Source organism: Parasteatoda tepidariorum, chromosome 6, assembly GCF_043381705.1.
Source record: "Parasteatoda tepidariorum isolate YZ-2023 chromosome 6, CAS_Ptep_4.0, whole genome shotgun sequence".
Classification (NCBI taxonomy): Eukaryota; Metazoa; Arthropoda; class Arachnida; order Araneae; family Theridiidae; genus Parasteatoda; species Parasteatoda tepidariorum.
Window position 1 is genome coordinate 48,229,536 of NC_092209.1, and position 17,470 is coordinate 48,247,005.

The 17,470-nt window shown below is 26.0% G+C and overlaps 1 protein-coding gene across 1 annotated transcript; it reads right to left on the reverse strand.

The window, feature by feature from the left end:
• Positions 1 to 258: 258 nt before the first annotated feature.
• Positions 259 to 14,446, reverse strand: LOC107449603 (peptidyl-prolyl cis-trans isomerase). Its single transcript, XM_016065185.2, has 5 exons — positions 14,089 to 14,446; positions 8,547 to 8,577; positions 6,021 to 6,206; positions 3,429 to 3,504; positions 259 to 741 (listed from the first exon to the last, which is right to left on the reverse strand). Exons 1-5 carry the CDS (start codon positions 14,155 to 14,157, stop codon positions 609 to 611), a joined length of 495 nt encoding a protein of 164 aa, XP_015920671.1. The 5' UTR covers positions 14,158 to 14,446; the 3' UTR covers positions 259 to 608.
• Positions 14,447 to 17,470: the final 3,024 nt, after the last annotated feature.

Here is a 17,470-nt window from a genome sequence, read left to right on the forward strand (position 1 = left end):
AAAAAAATATATAGCATCTTGGAAATTTTTCTTTCAATAAATTTATTTGACGCGAGATTTTCATATATTTCTTGAATCTTTAAATATCGTGATAAACACAGGTATATTGGAATATATGGCATCATTGTATATTCATAAAAAAAGGAACTATAATTATAAAATGTTATTAATTATATAATTCTACCTTAACTTATGCAATTATGAACTAACTCAACAGTTAGTAAATTTATTGTTAATGTTAGGTAATGACACTACACGGAACATTAAATGTCTTTATTTAAGGTCACAAGAATGCTACTCTAGAGATGGGGGAAAATTAAAAGGCAAAAGTTACAGACCAGCTAAAAATGCAGAGAATACATATTAGAAGATCAGATCATACAAACAAGTTAAGGAAATATACTAGAATATCCAGTATGTTAGTTCCTCATAAGGTATGACTAACATGAACTTTTCTAAGTAAAAAAAATCCACATTGTACTTATATAAATTAAAAAAGAAATAAGTAGCAAAAAATTATACAATTTTTAAATCCGTACTTAATTAAATCATGTTGCAAGAGAAAACATGGAATGAAAGTTGCCGTCAGTTTAAAGGCCAGAAAGGGCCTACAGTTGATTTGAATCAGCAATAGCGATTGTCTTGGTGGTTTTGCCGCTTTGGCTTCCATAGCCTTCAATTTTTTTTACAACATCCATACCTTCTACTACTTGTCCAAAGACAACATGTTTTCCATCTAACCTACAAAAAAAAGAAACCACCATGAGTATGAGAAATAAAAAATAACAAAAGAGAGAACACATTTAAAATTAAAAAAATAAAAATAAGTTTGGAAAAAATTTAAGAGGACGCCAAACAGCAAAAAAATTTACTTCGCAAATTCTCTTTTTACTTCATTACTAATTTAAAATTTAAAGTGTAGAAAAAATGAGTTCAGACAAACCTAGAGTAAGACACGAAGTTTCAAATACTGAAAAGGAAATTTTAAAATATACAAATGAAAATGAATTATGAGATAACATAGGAGAAGATAACTGAGTTCTCTTCTAATAATTTGTTTGCATTCTAATATTTTGAAGTATTCTTTTCAGCAATTGAAACTTCACGACTTACTCTCGGTTAGCCTGAACTTACTTTTTTTCTTCTTTTAAACCTTTCGCAAAGTTTTTTTTTACAACAGTACAATTTTGGTAGCATAAACTATGAGTAGGGCAGCATTATGTACAGTAGCATTATGTACAGTAGTAGTATGTTCTGTGAATGAAAATACCTTCAAAAAAATTGGCAGGACTGGTGGGAAAGACTCCCATTAGACAGAAAAGCATTTTTGTCCCAAAAGATTTTTTTGAAATTTGCTTGGGACGTATGTGTCCCGTTAGGTGCGAAAGGGTTAATTAAAACTTATGAAAGAAAATAAACACTGATAAGCATTTTTACAAAAAAAGCCCTTTTTAAATATTAATTTTATTTTCAGTATGCCCATTAAGCTTTTTAACATTAAAACTTGCATAGAATATCTAATCTAAAAATTGTTTAGTTTATTTTTTCTCTTTTAATACTTAAAATATGTAAAAAAAAATAATAATTCTGTAAAATTAATACGATAAATCGCATAGCTTATTACATATAGTTTTTTATTTATCAAATATTTAAAAACACTCAAAGAAAAATTTCAAAAAAGCCAAAAAAATTCAAATTAAATTTTGCAATAGAAAAAAATATTACTTAAACTATCCATAATATTTTACATGAATATATATAGTCCAGAAACAATTTCAAATCTTTAAGTTAATTATTAAAAAAAAAAGTGACATATTTAGACGATTAGATAAATTTAGGTTCAAGGTATTAAGTAATTCATGTTCTTTAGAATATGCACCAAAAATTTCAAAGTTCTACACTAATCATTGAAAATTTTTTAACAGTTTGAAAGCAATAATACTAAATGATGGGAAGATAGAGAGCACTCTAATTTCTTAAGCACGATTGCAAGCAGATATGCATAATATACACAAACAGGCGAACACTTTTCGCAGAAAATTTTACAGTATTACTCATAATTTAAACAAACATTTAAAATTGTATTAGACTTCCAGACATCGAAAATCGAACGGACAGAGGAGATTTTGATAAAAGTATATATTATATGTTTGCATTGAAAAGTATCTAAAAATCTCAGATTGTAAGCAAAGTATGAGGGAAAACAAATTCAACTAGTTTTATATCATCAAATAGCTTCTAAATTAAAAAAAAATATATGCTGGTTTATACAATAATAAATATAAAGTAGGTGTGCACAACCTGCCTTATATCTCATTTTTAAGTAAAATGTTTAGAGCAGTAATGTAAGCTTATTCAGAGATAAAATGCACATAACATTTTCACTCATTTTTATGCTTCTTTCCGCTACATGGATGACATCAATCCAGACAGGTAGGAGAAGATGGTAGGGGAACGCAGATGTTGGCAACAATATATCAGTGGGACATTCAAAAGGTTTTTATTTTGGCAAACAAATATACTATATAATACTACAATATAAAGGTAAACAAATATACTAAAATAGCTAGTAAGTTCAAAAGGGAAGTTGAAAGTTAAACCAAACTGTTAATCAATTATTTTAAATGTCAGTTCATACATGGGTTACTCTCAGCTTATAAATGGACAGGCTTATATTCAGAACTACATTACTTCTGCCATACAAATCAAAAAAAGCCTTCGGAAAAAATATATAAGTAATAAATTGAAATCCTTAACATTTTCATACATACTTATTATAAATAGAGTGATGTTACAAATATTACTGAAAATGGTAATGCAATATACAGCTGGATTATATTGTGCTTAACATAAGAAAGTACAGTACAGAACCCGTTATCCGGAAATCAGAAAACCAAAGAACCGGAACAAAATTCGATAAATTTTCCCTCCATTTTTTAAAAAGAAATGTTTTTTTCCTCATAAGATTTTAGAATTCTTCTTTCTTTTTTGAAAGATGTTTACCTTACCATCATTTTGGAAATAATCATTAGTGTATTACTTCATTGTTTTTTCTTCTTTTTAAGATTATTTCCAAATATATTTTTTTTAGTTGGGTTTAACAATAAAAAAACGGCTTTTTGTAGCGATTCAGAAAACCGGAAAAATCAGTTATCCGGAATAGCGATGGTCCCAATAATCGGTTCCCTACTGTATTAACAAAAATCTGTAAAACAATATTTCCTTCTAAGTTTATATTTTTATAAGAATGTGAACTTGCTTAATTAAACATATAATACAAAAACTATTTGAACAGTTTATTAAAACATTTAAGAAACTTAATAAAAAGCAATAAAAAACTTAGAGGTAATCTTTTTTAATATTAAATAAGAATTTTTGCTTAGTAGCAAGAAAAACAAAATTTATTCATACAAGATAGATTTTCTTACCAGGCAGTTTTTACTGTTGTGATGAAAAACTGGGACCCATTAGTGTTTGGACCAGCATTTGCCATGGATAAGATTCCTAAAATTGTTTTTATTTAATTAAAATAATTACATGAACAAAATGAAATAATACAATATACAAGAATAAAATATAAAAAATGTAATACAGTACAGAACCTGTTATCCGGAAATCAGAAAACCGGAAAACAAAAAAAACCGGATCGAAATTCAATAAATTTTCCCAACATTTAAAAAAAATTTTTTTTTTTTCCTCATAAGATTTTAGGATTTTTCTTTCTTTTTTGAAAGATGTAAATGATGGTAAGGTAATTACCATCATTTTAGAAATAATCATTAGTGTATTAATTCGTTTTTTCTTCTTTTTAAGATTATTTCCAAAATTTATTTATTTATTTTTTTAGTTGGGTTTAACAATAAAAAAAAAAACGGCTTTTTGTAGCGATTCAGAAAACCGGGAAAATCAGTCATCCGGAATAGCGATGGTCCCGATCGTTCCGGATAATCGGTTCCCTACTGTATTACACGGTGGAATTGTTTTCTTTCGCAAATATGATATCAACATTTCTAAATTTATTTTATTTTTGAGAATGTTTAGTAATTTAAAGTAAAAACCTGAGAATTTATACTTCTAACAATTTAAGAAATATAGCATAATCTCGTTAATCTGTACAATTAAAATTGTTTTTTCAAATTACTGAAAATTCAGAGTATCTATAATTTTTGATTGTAATTAATGTATCATGCAATTTTTGCAGGCAAATCAAAGTTTTGTCTTTTTATTCTGTTATACTGCCATACATTAGGTTTTTTGTGATATTTTTTATTATTATATTACAGTGCCAATATGTGTTAAACTATGTAATGCTTTACATGATATCTGAATTGCATCTTTTAGTATTCAAAAAGATAATATGAATTTATTTTATAGGGTTATCACGGCAATTAAAATACAGATTTAGTCTTTCTATTGTATAATATGAATTTATTTTACAGTTAGGTTTTAGAGGGTTATCACCACAATTAAAATACAGATTTAGTCTTTCTATTGTATAATATGAATTTATTTTATCGTTAGATTTTAGAGGGTTATCACCACAATTAAAATACAGATTCAGTCTTTCTATTGTATTATTAACTGAGTGGCTGTTTTTCTCATAGTTATTTTTTGAAAAGTTTAATAAGGATCCTTTACATAATTTTTTTAAAAACTAATAATGGTTCAAATGTGTGGGGTTCTTCTGTACATTTAAAATGACTAACATATTTTTCTAACTTTTTTTTTCTACAGAAATAAATTCTAAACATGATAATCTTAAACATTTAACATTCAATTCTATTTAATAATTTAGCAAAAATTTAAAACACTAAAATACAATGAAGTTTTTAACTATGTAAGACACACATGAATTTCAGAACAATATTTCCCCCCAAATATGATAGTTTTAAGTCTTTTTCTATTTTCAGAAGAGCTCATTTGAACAATTTAAAGTAGCATTCAATAAATGCTTAAATAAAAATGTCTTTATCAATAATATTTTTTTTTTTTTTTTGCCTTCACATATCAGACTGATTTAGAAATTGTACACAAACATAATTTTTTTAATTAAAAAGGGCACTACTCTGTTTAGTACAAAACATTAACATAACAAAAACATAAGTTTATTAAGTACTCCTTACCACCATGATAGTACTTAAATGAGATAGAATTTAATCTGAGATACATATACAGGGTGAGTAGCCAAATTCTTCAACAAAAATAAGTACCTTTTAAGCACTTAAAATTTTTTTCAAAGCATTTTTTTTTTTGAAGAAAATTGCAATTAGGGATAATTCTATTAATTATTTTGATAGGAATCAAGATAGATAATTCTTAATTACTTATACTAGTTTGGATGCGTATTTTGTAAATCACTTGAATGAGAATTGCAAAGCATGATGTACAACACACTTAAATATGTATCATTTTGCGTGATTCAGAAATAACTTCTTAATGTTATTTCGATGCATACCTTAACGAGTTTTTTACAAATGACTATAATGAGATCTTTGACACATGATTCCCCAATCACTTTCATAGGAATCAAGATGTTTGATTTCATAATTCACGGAAGAGATAAATTAGAGATAAATATTAAATGTAAAATTATGAGCATAAACGATAAAAAAAATTATAGATCCTTAGTAAAAAATTAAAAGAACAAATAGTTAAGTATTAAGGATAACAACTTTAATTCACCATAATAATGAAGTAACACACTGACTATATTTAAAATTCGAAGAAACTGCATATCAGCTGAACACCAATTATTGGGCCCAAAAAATCGACCATTTACCGAATATTCGGCATCCGAATAGCAATATTAATTTGTTAAAAAAAAAACATAAATATTATTTATTTATTATTGCAAAATAATCAAAACTTGGCTATATCATAGCTCTGATTTTTCCAACAAAATTCAAAGACTTTCAAGTACCATGGGAATCCTGATACAAAAAGGTAAATAATATGAATAAAGCAAAAATTTGTGCTTTATTTTTATTGTTAAACATAGTATCTCAAAAACTGTATATTACCAGGGCCTGTATGCTTCAGTGTGAAGTTTTCATCTTCAAACCTATCACCATAAATGGAACGTCCTCCAGTGCCGTTATGATTAGTGAAATCACCAGCTTGGCACATAAAATTAGGAATAACCCTGTGGAAAATGCTTCCCTTATATCCAAAACCCTTCTCTCCAGTACATAAAGCTCTGAAGTTTTCTATAAAAGAGAATAAAATACTAAGAATATACATCACAAGTTTAAAGTAAAGGATCGTAAAATTTAACAGGTAGAATTGATTAAGTTTAAAATAATTATTTACAGGTCTGTTTTAAAAGCTAAATTTTTTTTAGACTTATCAATATATATAAAAGTAAACAATTAACATATCTCCCTTTTCACACTCACACTAAACTCATTAACGGGAATTTTGCAAGACAATATTAATTTAATGAATAAATTGCATATAAAATAGAAATAGCTAAGCAATTAGTAAAATTTCAAAATCGATGAATTTTGTTTAATGAAAAAAGAAATCACAAGAATAATTACCTTCTTTTTATTAAACATTTCAGAAATAAATGTATTATAAAAGAAACATTGACAATTGAAACAAAAGATTATGAATCGGCATAACTTTTTAAAAAGATGAAACTACTATGTGATGGGTAAAAGTAATGATCAATACAATTTAAACATTATCTATTAATTTTTTAAAAGTATTTTTGGGTCATCAACATTCCAGCCTTGCATTATAGTTGATGTTTATGATGAAACCTTTCTGAGGCAATTCAAATATTGAAAGTATATTTTGAGAGTATACTTAATTAATTAAAAAATGAAATGTTAGAGGCCAGCATTAACAGAAAGCTGTAATTTTAAACATGTAGGTTGTATTTAGATATTTTTTACTAATTTAAATGATATACAAAACTAATCTTTTTAAATCTTCTCTGGTACAGTTAGTAAAAATGAAAATGAAAATATATATATATATATATAAATAATAAAATGAAATGAATATATATAATAGGGGTGGCCAAGCTCTTTGATAGTCTAGGCATTTTTCAAAATTTGAAATTTTTCGCGAGTCTCAATTAAATACATATTTAAAAGGTATGAATTTTTTTTTTTTACATGAATTATATTTATTGAGAACATATAAGTAAAAGTACAAAATATGTGTATTGAATTTAAATATTAAAAATTAAACACATTTATTTTACTTCTCTTGATAATTCTTTAAAATTTGATGAATAATTGGTGTCAGCACTTCTCAGTAATTCTTTGAGATGCTGGTTAGTTAATACTGATCGGTTTTTAGATTTCATGAATTTTAAAGTGAAATAAAATGATTAACATAAGTACGTTGTTTCGAACATTGAAGTAATTCTACAATCAGCTTTTTTTAATTCAGGATACTTCGATTCTGGTACAAATTTCTAAAATTCAGTAATCGACGTCGACTTATATTTTAATTGTAGAGCTTGATCTTCTTGCATCTCTATTAATTCTAATTCTCCAGATGCTTTTTGTGTCATAATTATATTGGAAATGGAAAACTCACCTTGAATAGAGCAATGTTGCACTTAGTCTTTCATATTTGTGCGCAGTAATTTAAAAGACATTTTGAAACACATACAGAACGATAATAATTTTTAAAAATATAATAGCACAAAAATTAAAAGGGAGCTCGGGTACATCTATCGAGAGCCACAAATAATCCTTCAAAGAGCCGCATGTGGCTCGCGATCCGCAGGTTGGCCACCTCTGATATATAATAAAATGAAATAAAAAAATTAAAATGATAAATGAAAAAAATATTGAATCTAAATAAATTGAAACATACATAACTGAAAGATAACATAACACAATTATAAAAAAATTAATTAAAACTTCGATTCAGAAAACATTAAATTTTGCTATTAGATTAATTATTAACATAGTAACTCTCACTACCTCTCCTCATTCATATTTTTTTTCAATATCAACAAGTCATTACAAAAAATACATTTCGTTGCATTTTTTACTGTTTCACAAATTGGCAGCACTTATGACTTTAAAATTATATAGCTACAATGAACTTTTCTATTTTTGTGCAGTTATGTAATAAATAAAAATTATCCTGGTTTGCAATGACAAAAAAAAACAAAAAAAAACTGATGATTCATACAATTTTAGGACTTTAAAACTTCTTCAATTTTCAAGGGTTAGAAATTATACTTAGAAAGAAAAATGATGTGCTAATTTTTTCTTCTTTTTTTTAAAGATACCCAGAATTTACAAATGGAGAAGAACTTTGAAAGTACACTTGATCACTGATGTTAAGACAGGTCTTAATTTACATTTTTGTCTGCAAATAGTACACTACGTTGATTATTAAATTCAGAATTCTTTTTAAAAAAAAATCAGGTGACAACTTAAAATTGGTAACAATGTGATTATTAAATTTAAACATATTAATGAAACAGATTAGTTTAGTTGCAATGTTAAATAAAATACAAACAGAGTTAAGAGATAAAAAGTTAACACAAAAATTAGAAACAAATTTTCACATACCTGCTGTTTTGGGAACTACATCTGATCGTAGCTGTAAGTAAGCAAAAGGTAACAATATTAAATCAAAGAGAAAAAATGCAAATTAATGGTACATTATTTAAGTATTTATTGAGCAAACAGATTGTGTTCCATACTCATGATACATGTTTAAATAACTAATATAGGTTTAGATTTGGTAGATATCTACAGTATGGGTTGCTATAGTAAGCACAATAAAGAATTGCCAACTCTTCATAACCTGTTGAACATTAGTTTTGGCTTATTTTTTTAGGCACACAGAAAAATATTATGCCATATTTACAATGTTTTTTTTTTTTTAATTTTTTAATAAAAAATTTGAGATTTCTAACTGATTTCTTAAAACACTAGCAGGCACTGAAGCAATTAACATCGGCGGTAGACATGCACCATACCTGTTTCCTAAAGTAGTATACAGAACAAGTTTATAAAATAACATGCAATGTAAAATGAATCGATACCTACTGTCTGTTATTGTCAAGAACTGAGCAAGTAATTGTCGCAGTTGCAAATCGATTTAATTCTTTCTAGTTATGATAAATAAAGGTTTTTTTTCTTTCTAAGCTATACAAAAATAATTTTTTTTCTAAGATAAAAATTTTATAAGGAGGTAAATTAGATGAATCTTACAAAAGTTCAGTGGCATCTACAGCTATTTTGCTAGCGGAATAAATGAAAAGAATTATTAAATTCTAGAGTGTAGTTTTCCTGTTATAACTGAAAATTAATAACAGAGTTCTCTTCAAATACAGACAATACTTCATTGCAAAAAGATTGTACAAAGAAAGGATGGTGGCGTTCAGACTGGTTTTCCTAGACTTTTGAAAATCTTTTGGAAAAACAAAACATTAAAAAAAAATTTTAAAAATAAAAAGCATTGAGATTAAATTGAATTTATTGGCAAGATGAAAATAGTTTAAGCAAGAAAAGTTTACTCAACAAGTGCAGCAAATGCATTTATATGAAAAATATTTAGATTTCCTAAATTTTTATGCAAGAAAATTACAGTTAAGTCTTCATTAGAAAAAAGAACGAAATTCTCAACACTACCATCCCACCAATTACATAAAGCAAAACAAATCAAAACTTTTGATTTTATCAAAAATTTCAAAATGGATACTTATTAAATATGATGCTCAAAAAAGTTATTTCTACTGAAATATAAAAAAACAAACAAAAACAAAGTGTGGACAAAATGATTACATCTCTTGTTGGGTGTTGAGCAGGAAACAAAATGCTGAGGTTGCAAAACAATTAGAAGCTGCAATAGAAAAATTTGTCCCATCAGCTGTACATTTGAAATAAAACCAAAAAGTTCCAATTGAACCTAAATTGTCAATAAATACAAAATTATTAAATACTAAAACACACATTTTATTTTAATTTACACAGTCAAATCTTATTAATTCTCGCAATTTAGTGTTAACTCTAAGTAAATTTATCAAAGTACATTATTCCAATTTTAGAGGATTTTCATACAGTACTTGTATACTATTTTTTTTTTGGAGGTTTACTTATTTGCAGCAGCAGCCTCTTATACAAGAATAAGATGCTCTGAAAAGTGAACACTTAAAATGAAATCACGATTTTACTAAAAAAAAAAAAAAATTAACAAAATCTTTAATTTTTCTTAAATATAAAGAACAGGTATCTAGAAGATTTAATATGTGATCTTTTTAACATTTCAATACCTTACTTCATTAATAAATTTGAGTGAAAATCTTACATAATTCTTTATAATAAAATGTTTTCTTTGAGCCAAATGTTATGCTAGACTAGCATAATTGAACTAGCATTGTTAGTTCAATGATAATTATTTCTTTGAGTTGGGTTAAAATATAATTCATTTTACAAAAAAAAAAAAAAAAAAATAATAGCAATAGACTTAAAATTTTAGTGTTCTTAAACATGCATTGCCTCCATTGGCTCAATGCTAAGACATTTGTACAATGCACATTTTTTTAGGATTTCTTGCAAAGGCACTGTTCTTAACATAATAAATTGAAATTTGGATAAAAAATAGGATGAAAAAGAAATATAAAAGTTTATGAAAATTATTCATCAAAAACTAAGACTTTACTCGAATAAAAAATATAGTTTTACAAAAACAACATTTATTTTATACAAGACTATATCAAAGGTCTGTAGGTACCTATTTTGTGAAAATTTAGACATAATTTGTGAAAAATTTAAAATTATGTTAACAAATCAACACAAAAATATGGAAAATAAGAAAATATTTTCAAAAATTGTCATTACAAATAAAAATTACGACTGGATTTTACTTTGCCTTCTCTACCTAGAGTTGACACCAAAATTAAAATTTTACCTGAAAAACACACAAAAAAAATTTCATAGCCTTGACAATTCACATCTTCAAACTGAAATATTCGAACAAGAAATAAAATAAGATCATTGTTTAACTGAATGAGTTGCGACTGGTGATCCATCAGAATCAATGCCGAAAGTCTTGTCCTCTTCTTTGATATTTGCAAGACAAAGATTGCTAAGTAAATATCCATAAATAGAAGAAATGTTATTCATGATATTTTTTGCACAAATATACATGCACAACTGTGAATATAAAAGAGAAAAAAATGCTGTAGATTTTATGAAACAGAAATTTCATGCTAACTATTCAGTAATATTTAATACAAAAGTTCACATTGAAAATTTGGACAAGAAAAAAGACCATTATTTATCTAAATAGGTTATAAATAATGATTGGGAATACTTCCGTATCATAATCTGAATAAAATTAATCGCTAAATCTAGGCAATTTCAAAAGAGTGGACTGAAAAAAAAAAAAAAAAATGCAGAAGACCAAGTCAAAAGAAGACCAACTCATAACCACTCCAAAACCAACAATTTTAAGTTTTTAAAAATTATTATTATTTTTTTTTTTACAGAAAAGTTTGTGAGTTTAGAATCTTGGAGATTGCACATGATAGATGATCCTGATTTAGAAACACTACCTGGTGATAATTTAGAATTAATGCCACGTCTATTTGTTTTAGATATTCGTAGAAAAAAGTTTGTTAATTCAATTTCATGAATAGGAAAAATATTATTTACCACTTTGTACCAGGGTTGGGTTTTTGACGTCAAAAAGTGGTTTTTGACACGACAAGGGTATAATACTGGTTTAAACCGTCAAAAATGTCAAAAACTAAAGTTTGCCAAAAAAATATATAAACTTCAAAACTACCAACAGTTGCCATGCATTATATTGAAATTTAATTATACTATAGGTAATCAGCAGGTTTTAAAATATTTTTTAATTAAAATTAAGGTAAAATAACAGATTTAAAATCTCAGAAATTTATATTCAAATGCATGTGCAGAAAAATTTTGCACAAAAATTGTTTAAATATTTATATTTAAAAAAATTTTTTTTTTCTTTTTGATACTTAAGAAAATTAAAAGTTTATTACTATGCATTTTTGACATATAAGGAACATATAACTAATATTTATAAGGAACTTACAAGTTATGTTGTATAAATACAAACTTGATATAAGATACAAGTGTATAAAAATTTTTTTTTAATGTTATACCGAATATCTTTATTATCCAGTATGTTAATTTGAATTTAAAAGTAGTTATATTTATGAATAATGATAAATATAATTCATATTGTTTATTATATTTATTTATAATTATTACACTTATCATTTTAAAACAATTTTTATCTCTTAATTTTTTTTTCTCCACTTGTATTAAGAATACAAATAATGCATATCTTGAAAGCAAGAAGTAATTATTCAACAGCTGAATATTTAGATATTCAACAAAACTATATCGTATTCAGCAAAATGAAATTCACAAGTATTTGGATAAACTAAATTTTCAGCATAGTAAATGAATAGGCTGAATATACTGTAAATCGACACTAACTACTCTGTGTATTTAACAGAAAGCACTTAAATTTGTATTGTCTTATGTTAAAAAGATTATTAAGAAGATTTAAAAGAATATTAAAAAGATTTTTCTTTAAAAGATGTCTAATGTACAAAACTGCTAATGTTTATCTTTAAAAATGTCTAATTTTTAGTATAATCTATACTATACACTAAATTTGGTTATAAATAAATTTCTTAATAATATCACTGCAGATTTTCAATAACACATGAAAATGAATACATAATATTACAAAAGATGTGAGCTTTCAAAAGTACAAGATTTTGGTTACTATTCAAAATATAAGTGTTTCTTCAAAATTTTAAATTTATTTTTTCTAGAACATATTTAGAAACACTATCCTTTATAAAAAATATATAAATTTTATGTATTAATTAAATTTCACATATGAATATAGGTTTTTGACATTTTCGACAGTGAGGTTTTTGACGTGACGGTTTAAACCATGGTTTAAACTGTCAAAAACTGTCACATGTCAAAAACCTGCCAACCCTGCTTTGTACGTATATATATATTTATGTAAATATCTATATAAATATATGTATAAATGCATAACTGTATGTAAGTAAGAAAAATCAAATAGATTTTACGAAATATAAATTTTAAACTAACTATTCTTAATAGAATCTAAGATACTTCAGAGATTTATATAACCAGTGAAATATGCAATGTACATTACATTTAAAACTATAAATTTAAAATGACAACAATATTTTTCATAAATGAACAGCATGAAAATACCTTCAATATAATCTTTTTTTACTGTGTTTATTTACAATTTTGATGAGTAATAGCTTTTCATCCAATCATTTTAGATAGTTACAACATATTTTTAAACTCATTTAAAAAACAAAAGTTTTGAATAAAATATTAATAAAAAAATGAAAATTGAAGAATATTTAAAAAGAAATTCTTTCAAACTGGCAACTATATATAAAGCTTATTTCATTATTTAGTATTAATAATTATTTAAAAATAGCTATAAACGGAGAAGAAACCTTTTAAGGTATGGATTTTTTTTCCAATTTTGGGAATTTTAAGTGATTTTCAAAAATTTACAGAAATCGGGAGAATTTATAATTAAACCAGGAAAACTTGGATAAACCCAGTATTCTACTTGGAAAATTAAATAGAGTTGGCAGATATGCACATGAATGTATAACTTCGTATAAGAATTTATGTACATTGCAATAACTATGCAAATTATGAACTGGGATTAAGTGAAATCCATAATAAATAGGTTTATTTGTGATTAGATATGAAATATTAAACACTACTCAAGTTAATTCTCATATTAATTAACAAAATCACACACATACACTCGCAGAAATCATATTTTATCATTAAAATAATTTTGTGATACATGGATTATAATCACTTAGAAGAATCTAAGCCTCGCCCTAAATTTCATGTTGTACACCGGTAGCAATTATTAAAGAAAATATTTGTTAATACTCAACCAAAATTTGACAAAGGTTAGCTCTTCAGCTAAATTTTTTTTTAAAAAGTCGAATTTAAAGAAAAAGAATTCGATTGAATTAATAATAAATAATTAATTAGTAAGCTTAAATGCAAAATTGATTAAACATTACAAAAATCTTACTTCAAAAACTATTCTTCCAACAGGTTCACCGTCGGCAGTCATGTCAAAGTAGCACCTTGGAAGAGCCATTATTATGTCTGGATTTGTAAATAACACCAATAAAATAGATAGAAAAACTAAAAAATTTTTTTGGTATTATAACCACAGAAATACTGCAACGTCTCTGCTAAAACCAGAAACGGCGAAAAAGCGCATGCGTGGCGTGTTTTGGCGGACGTGCAGAAAAAATTCAAATGAAAAAAATAAAATTTCTAGAATATTCCGGTGATGCCATCTAAAAGAAACCTATTTCAAATGAAAAATTTTCAAACAGGAATTTAAAGAAATTTGTATTTTTATAATAAGCAGTCCCTAATATAAACTGATATCTCTAATAAAAACCTCCGGAAGCAAGTTCATTGCTCTCCATATGGGAAAAACATCCGCAACAACATTCTTGAGAATGTTATCAATCGTCGAATGAAAGGAAAAGCTAGGAAAAATTTAGAGAGCTAATTCATTGATGTAATTGCCGCTTCAGTCAGATTATTCTTAATCTAGAAGTAAACAATAATGAATTGCATAGAAATCTAATTTCTCATTGTAACCAAACTTCAGACACTGACGCAGGAGCCAAACATGTAGACGTTGTGGTTGGTTTTGTTGGAAGTAGGAGATTCTGATGATTTTTACTTCTGTTCCTATCGCAAATGTTTGATTGATACGAACTTGGGTGGCTAATTAAAAAAAGAAACGGTAAAAGGGCACCAATAGCTTATCTAAATTTAAAAAAAAGTAGCTGTATAAGCTTTAAACATTCCTTTAAAAAAATGCACTTCATAAAGAGAATCATCACGAAAATGAAAGGCGGAGAAAATACTATAGTTAAGCTGTGAAAAATAAATTATAGGAAGATTTTATCATTACACCAGCATGACAAATAATTTTTAGTACTTTCTTACTAAAACCATAGATAATATACTTTTTTTGTAAAAAAAAATTAAAATTGAAAAAGAAGGAAATTTAAAAAAAAATTAAAATGCAAGTTAATAAAGCTTTTTCAGTAAATAAATCTATGAATAAAATTATTATTCTGATTCTACAATTAATTTATGAGAAAGAGTTACGCAATTTTTGATGTTGGTATCTTTTATAAAATAAAATTTGCACTTAACCATTAAATAATTTATTCTGAGAGAGTAACGTAATTCTCACATTCCTAGTTATATATTACGTTATGAATTTAAATTAATTCACATGATTTGGCTTATTTCTCAACCTAACCATTTTAGACCAAGGCTCAACCTAAATGTAAATAGCGCCAGTTTTGCTATAAATATACAAGTGCGCGGTTGGCAAAACTGACAATTCAAGTTGAATTTAGTTTATTATGGTTCACTGAATTCAAATATTTTTAATTATAAACAGAATAAATGTAGAAACTATCTTCACAAAAGCAATATGAGAAATGAAGCAAAAGTACTGAACTTTTAAGAAAAGTTTTGCAATAGTTATTAAAATAATTTTTTTAATTCATTAAAGTACTTTATTTGAATAAGTATGACCATAATATCGAGATAGCTATTCTCAAAAATAAATAAATAAATAAAATTAAGAAGGAAAAAAAAACCTAACGGAAGCAATTTGTGTACGTTATTAAAAAAAATGTTCAAATTCATTTGAATTTTTTCCCCTTCTTTCTCTCTTTAAATTCTTTTGAAATTTATGGAAGATACTGACATAATAAATATCAATTTTAATTCAAAAAATATTTTTAACAAAACTGAAGCAACAATTTACAAATATTTAAATTTCCATTATCGTGGAAAACTTCCATTTTTCAGCACTTACAGCAATTGATCATTCATTCATGATTTCTCCATTTAGCTTCAACTAATAAAATTATATTTTATACTATTACTACTACTACTACTAATAATAATAATAATTTGTTCATTCTTGAACACATTTTTCATGTATTTTGAAAAGATATTTACTTTTTGTATTCATTTTATCACCTAGTTTAAATACGACGGCAATATTTGCATTGGATTTGTTCTTAATTACAAGATGAATTAGATGCAACAACAATTAGAATGATTTCTTTTATCTATTTTTTTTTCTTAGAATGTTTTATATCCCCTCACTTCTAGACATTTATATGAAAAATAAATTACGATGTAATTATTTCAATAAGATTATTTCAGAACAATAATTTTACCAAATAAGAAGAAGCAATTTCAGAATATTAAAACTTTCAGGGAAAGTATACCCCCCCCCCCATTTTTGCTTTGCCGCAATATGCTTCGAACCAGCCTTTATTTTTGATTTAACATCTACTTATAAGACAATACTTATAAAAATGCAACTTTTTTTTTCATTCCTGAGAATATTTCCCGTTAATTTTAAAACGATTCTTCTTTTTTCTTAATCATATCATTAAAGACAAATTCAAAGGCAGCTTTTACATTGCATTAGACCTTAGTGATAAGATGAATAAAATGAAATGGCAACTGTCATGTCTTATTTTATCTATTTTTCCCTTTCTGAGAATGTTCTACATCCTTTTACTTCAAAACGTATGTACGAAAGAAAAAATAATCAATATTTGTAAGTATAGGAGTGGTTGATACAATGTATATAAGAAGCTTAATCACGGATTGTTCACTTTCCCAAAATCCCCTGTTATTCTGGAGAAAGATTATCGAAGTAAACATTTCTAATGGGAGAGTTGTATTATTTTTAGAGATATTTCTTAGAAAGGAAAACAGATAAAACATTAATTCCATTGACCTCGTTTCCGCTTTTTAAATAGAAATTTAAAGGGAGGGAGAAATATAAATAAGTAATTAAAAAAATATTACAAGAAAAAGAGTACAAAAAAAATCAATTTTATTTCGAATGTAATGGTTTTTAATATGTATTGAGCATAAAATAAAAAAAAGTGAACACTCTGAATAACTTTTGATCTAATGATCGGATTTCTGTGTACGAGGGGACATAAGTCTAGTGGTTCGAGGGCCTAATCTTAAATATGCAAATTAATTAGTTTAGATGATATTTTGAGTTTATGACATCAGGCAGGAAAACGCATTTTTCTTATATAAACATACCTTTTTTTCGACTAATCACAATAGAGGGGGTAGCCGTAATCTGAAAAGATGGCCCCGATATTTGAAGCAGGAGAGCAGTGAAAAGTTTGTACCTTTAATGTTAATTTCACATTTTGCGTACTAAACTATACCTCGGGAACATTTTAAGCCAACCAAAAATGTTTGCAAACAATTATAAAATTCGTTTATTCTATAATAATTCCATGCTAAAAGTAAGTTCTAATAATTATTCAGTGCATTCATTATTATATTTAATAATGGCCGAAATACTTTTAAATTGTGAGTATACA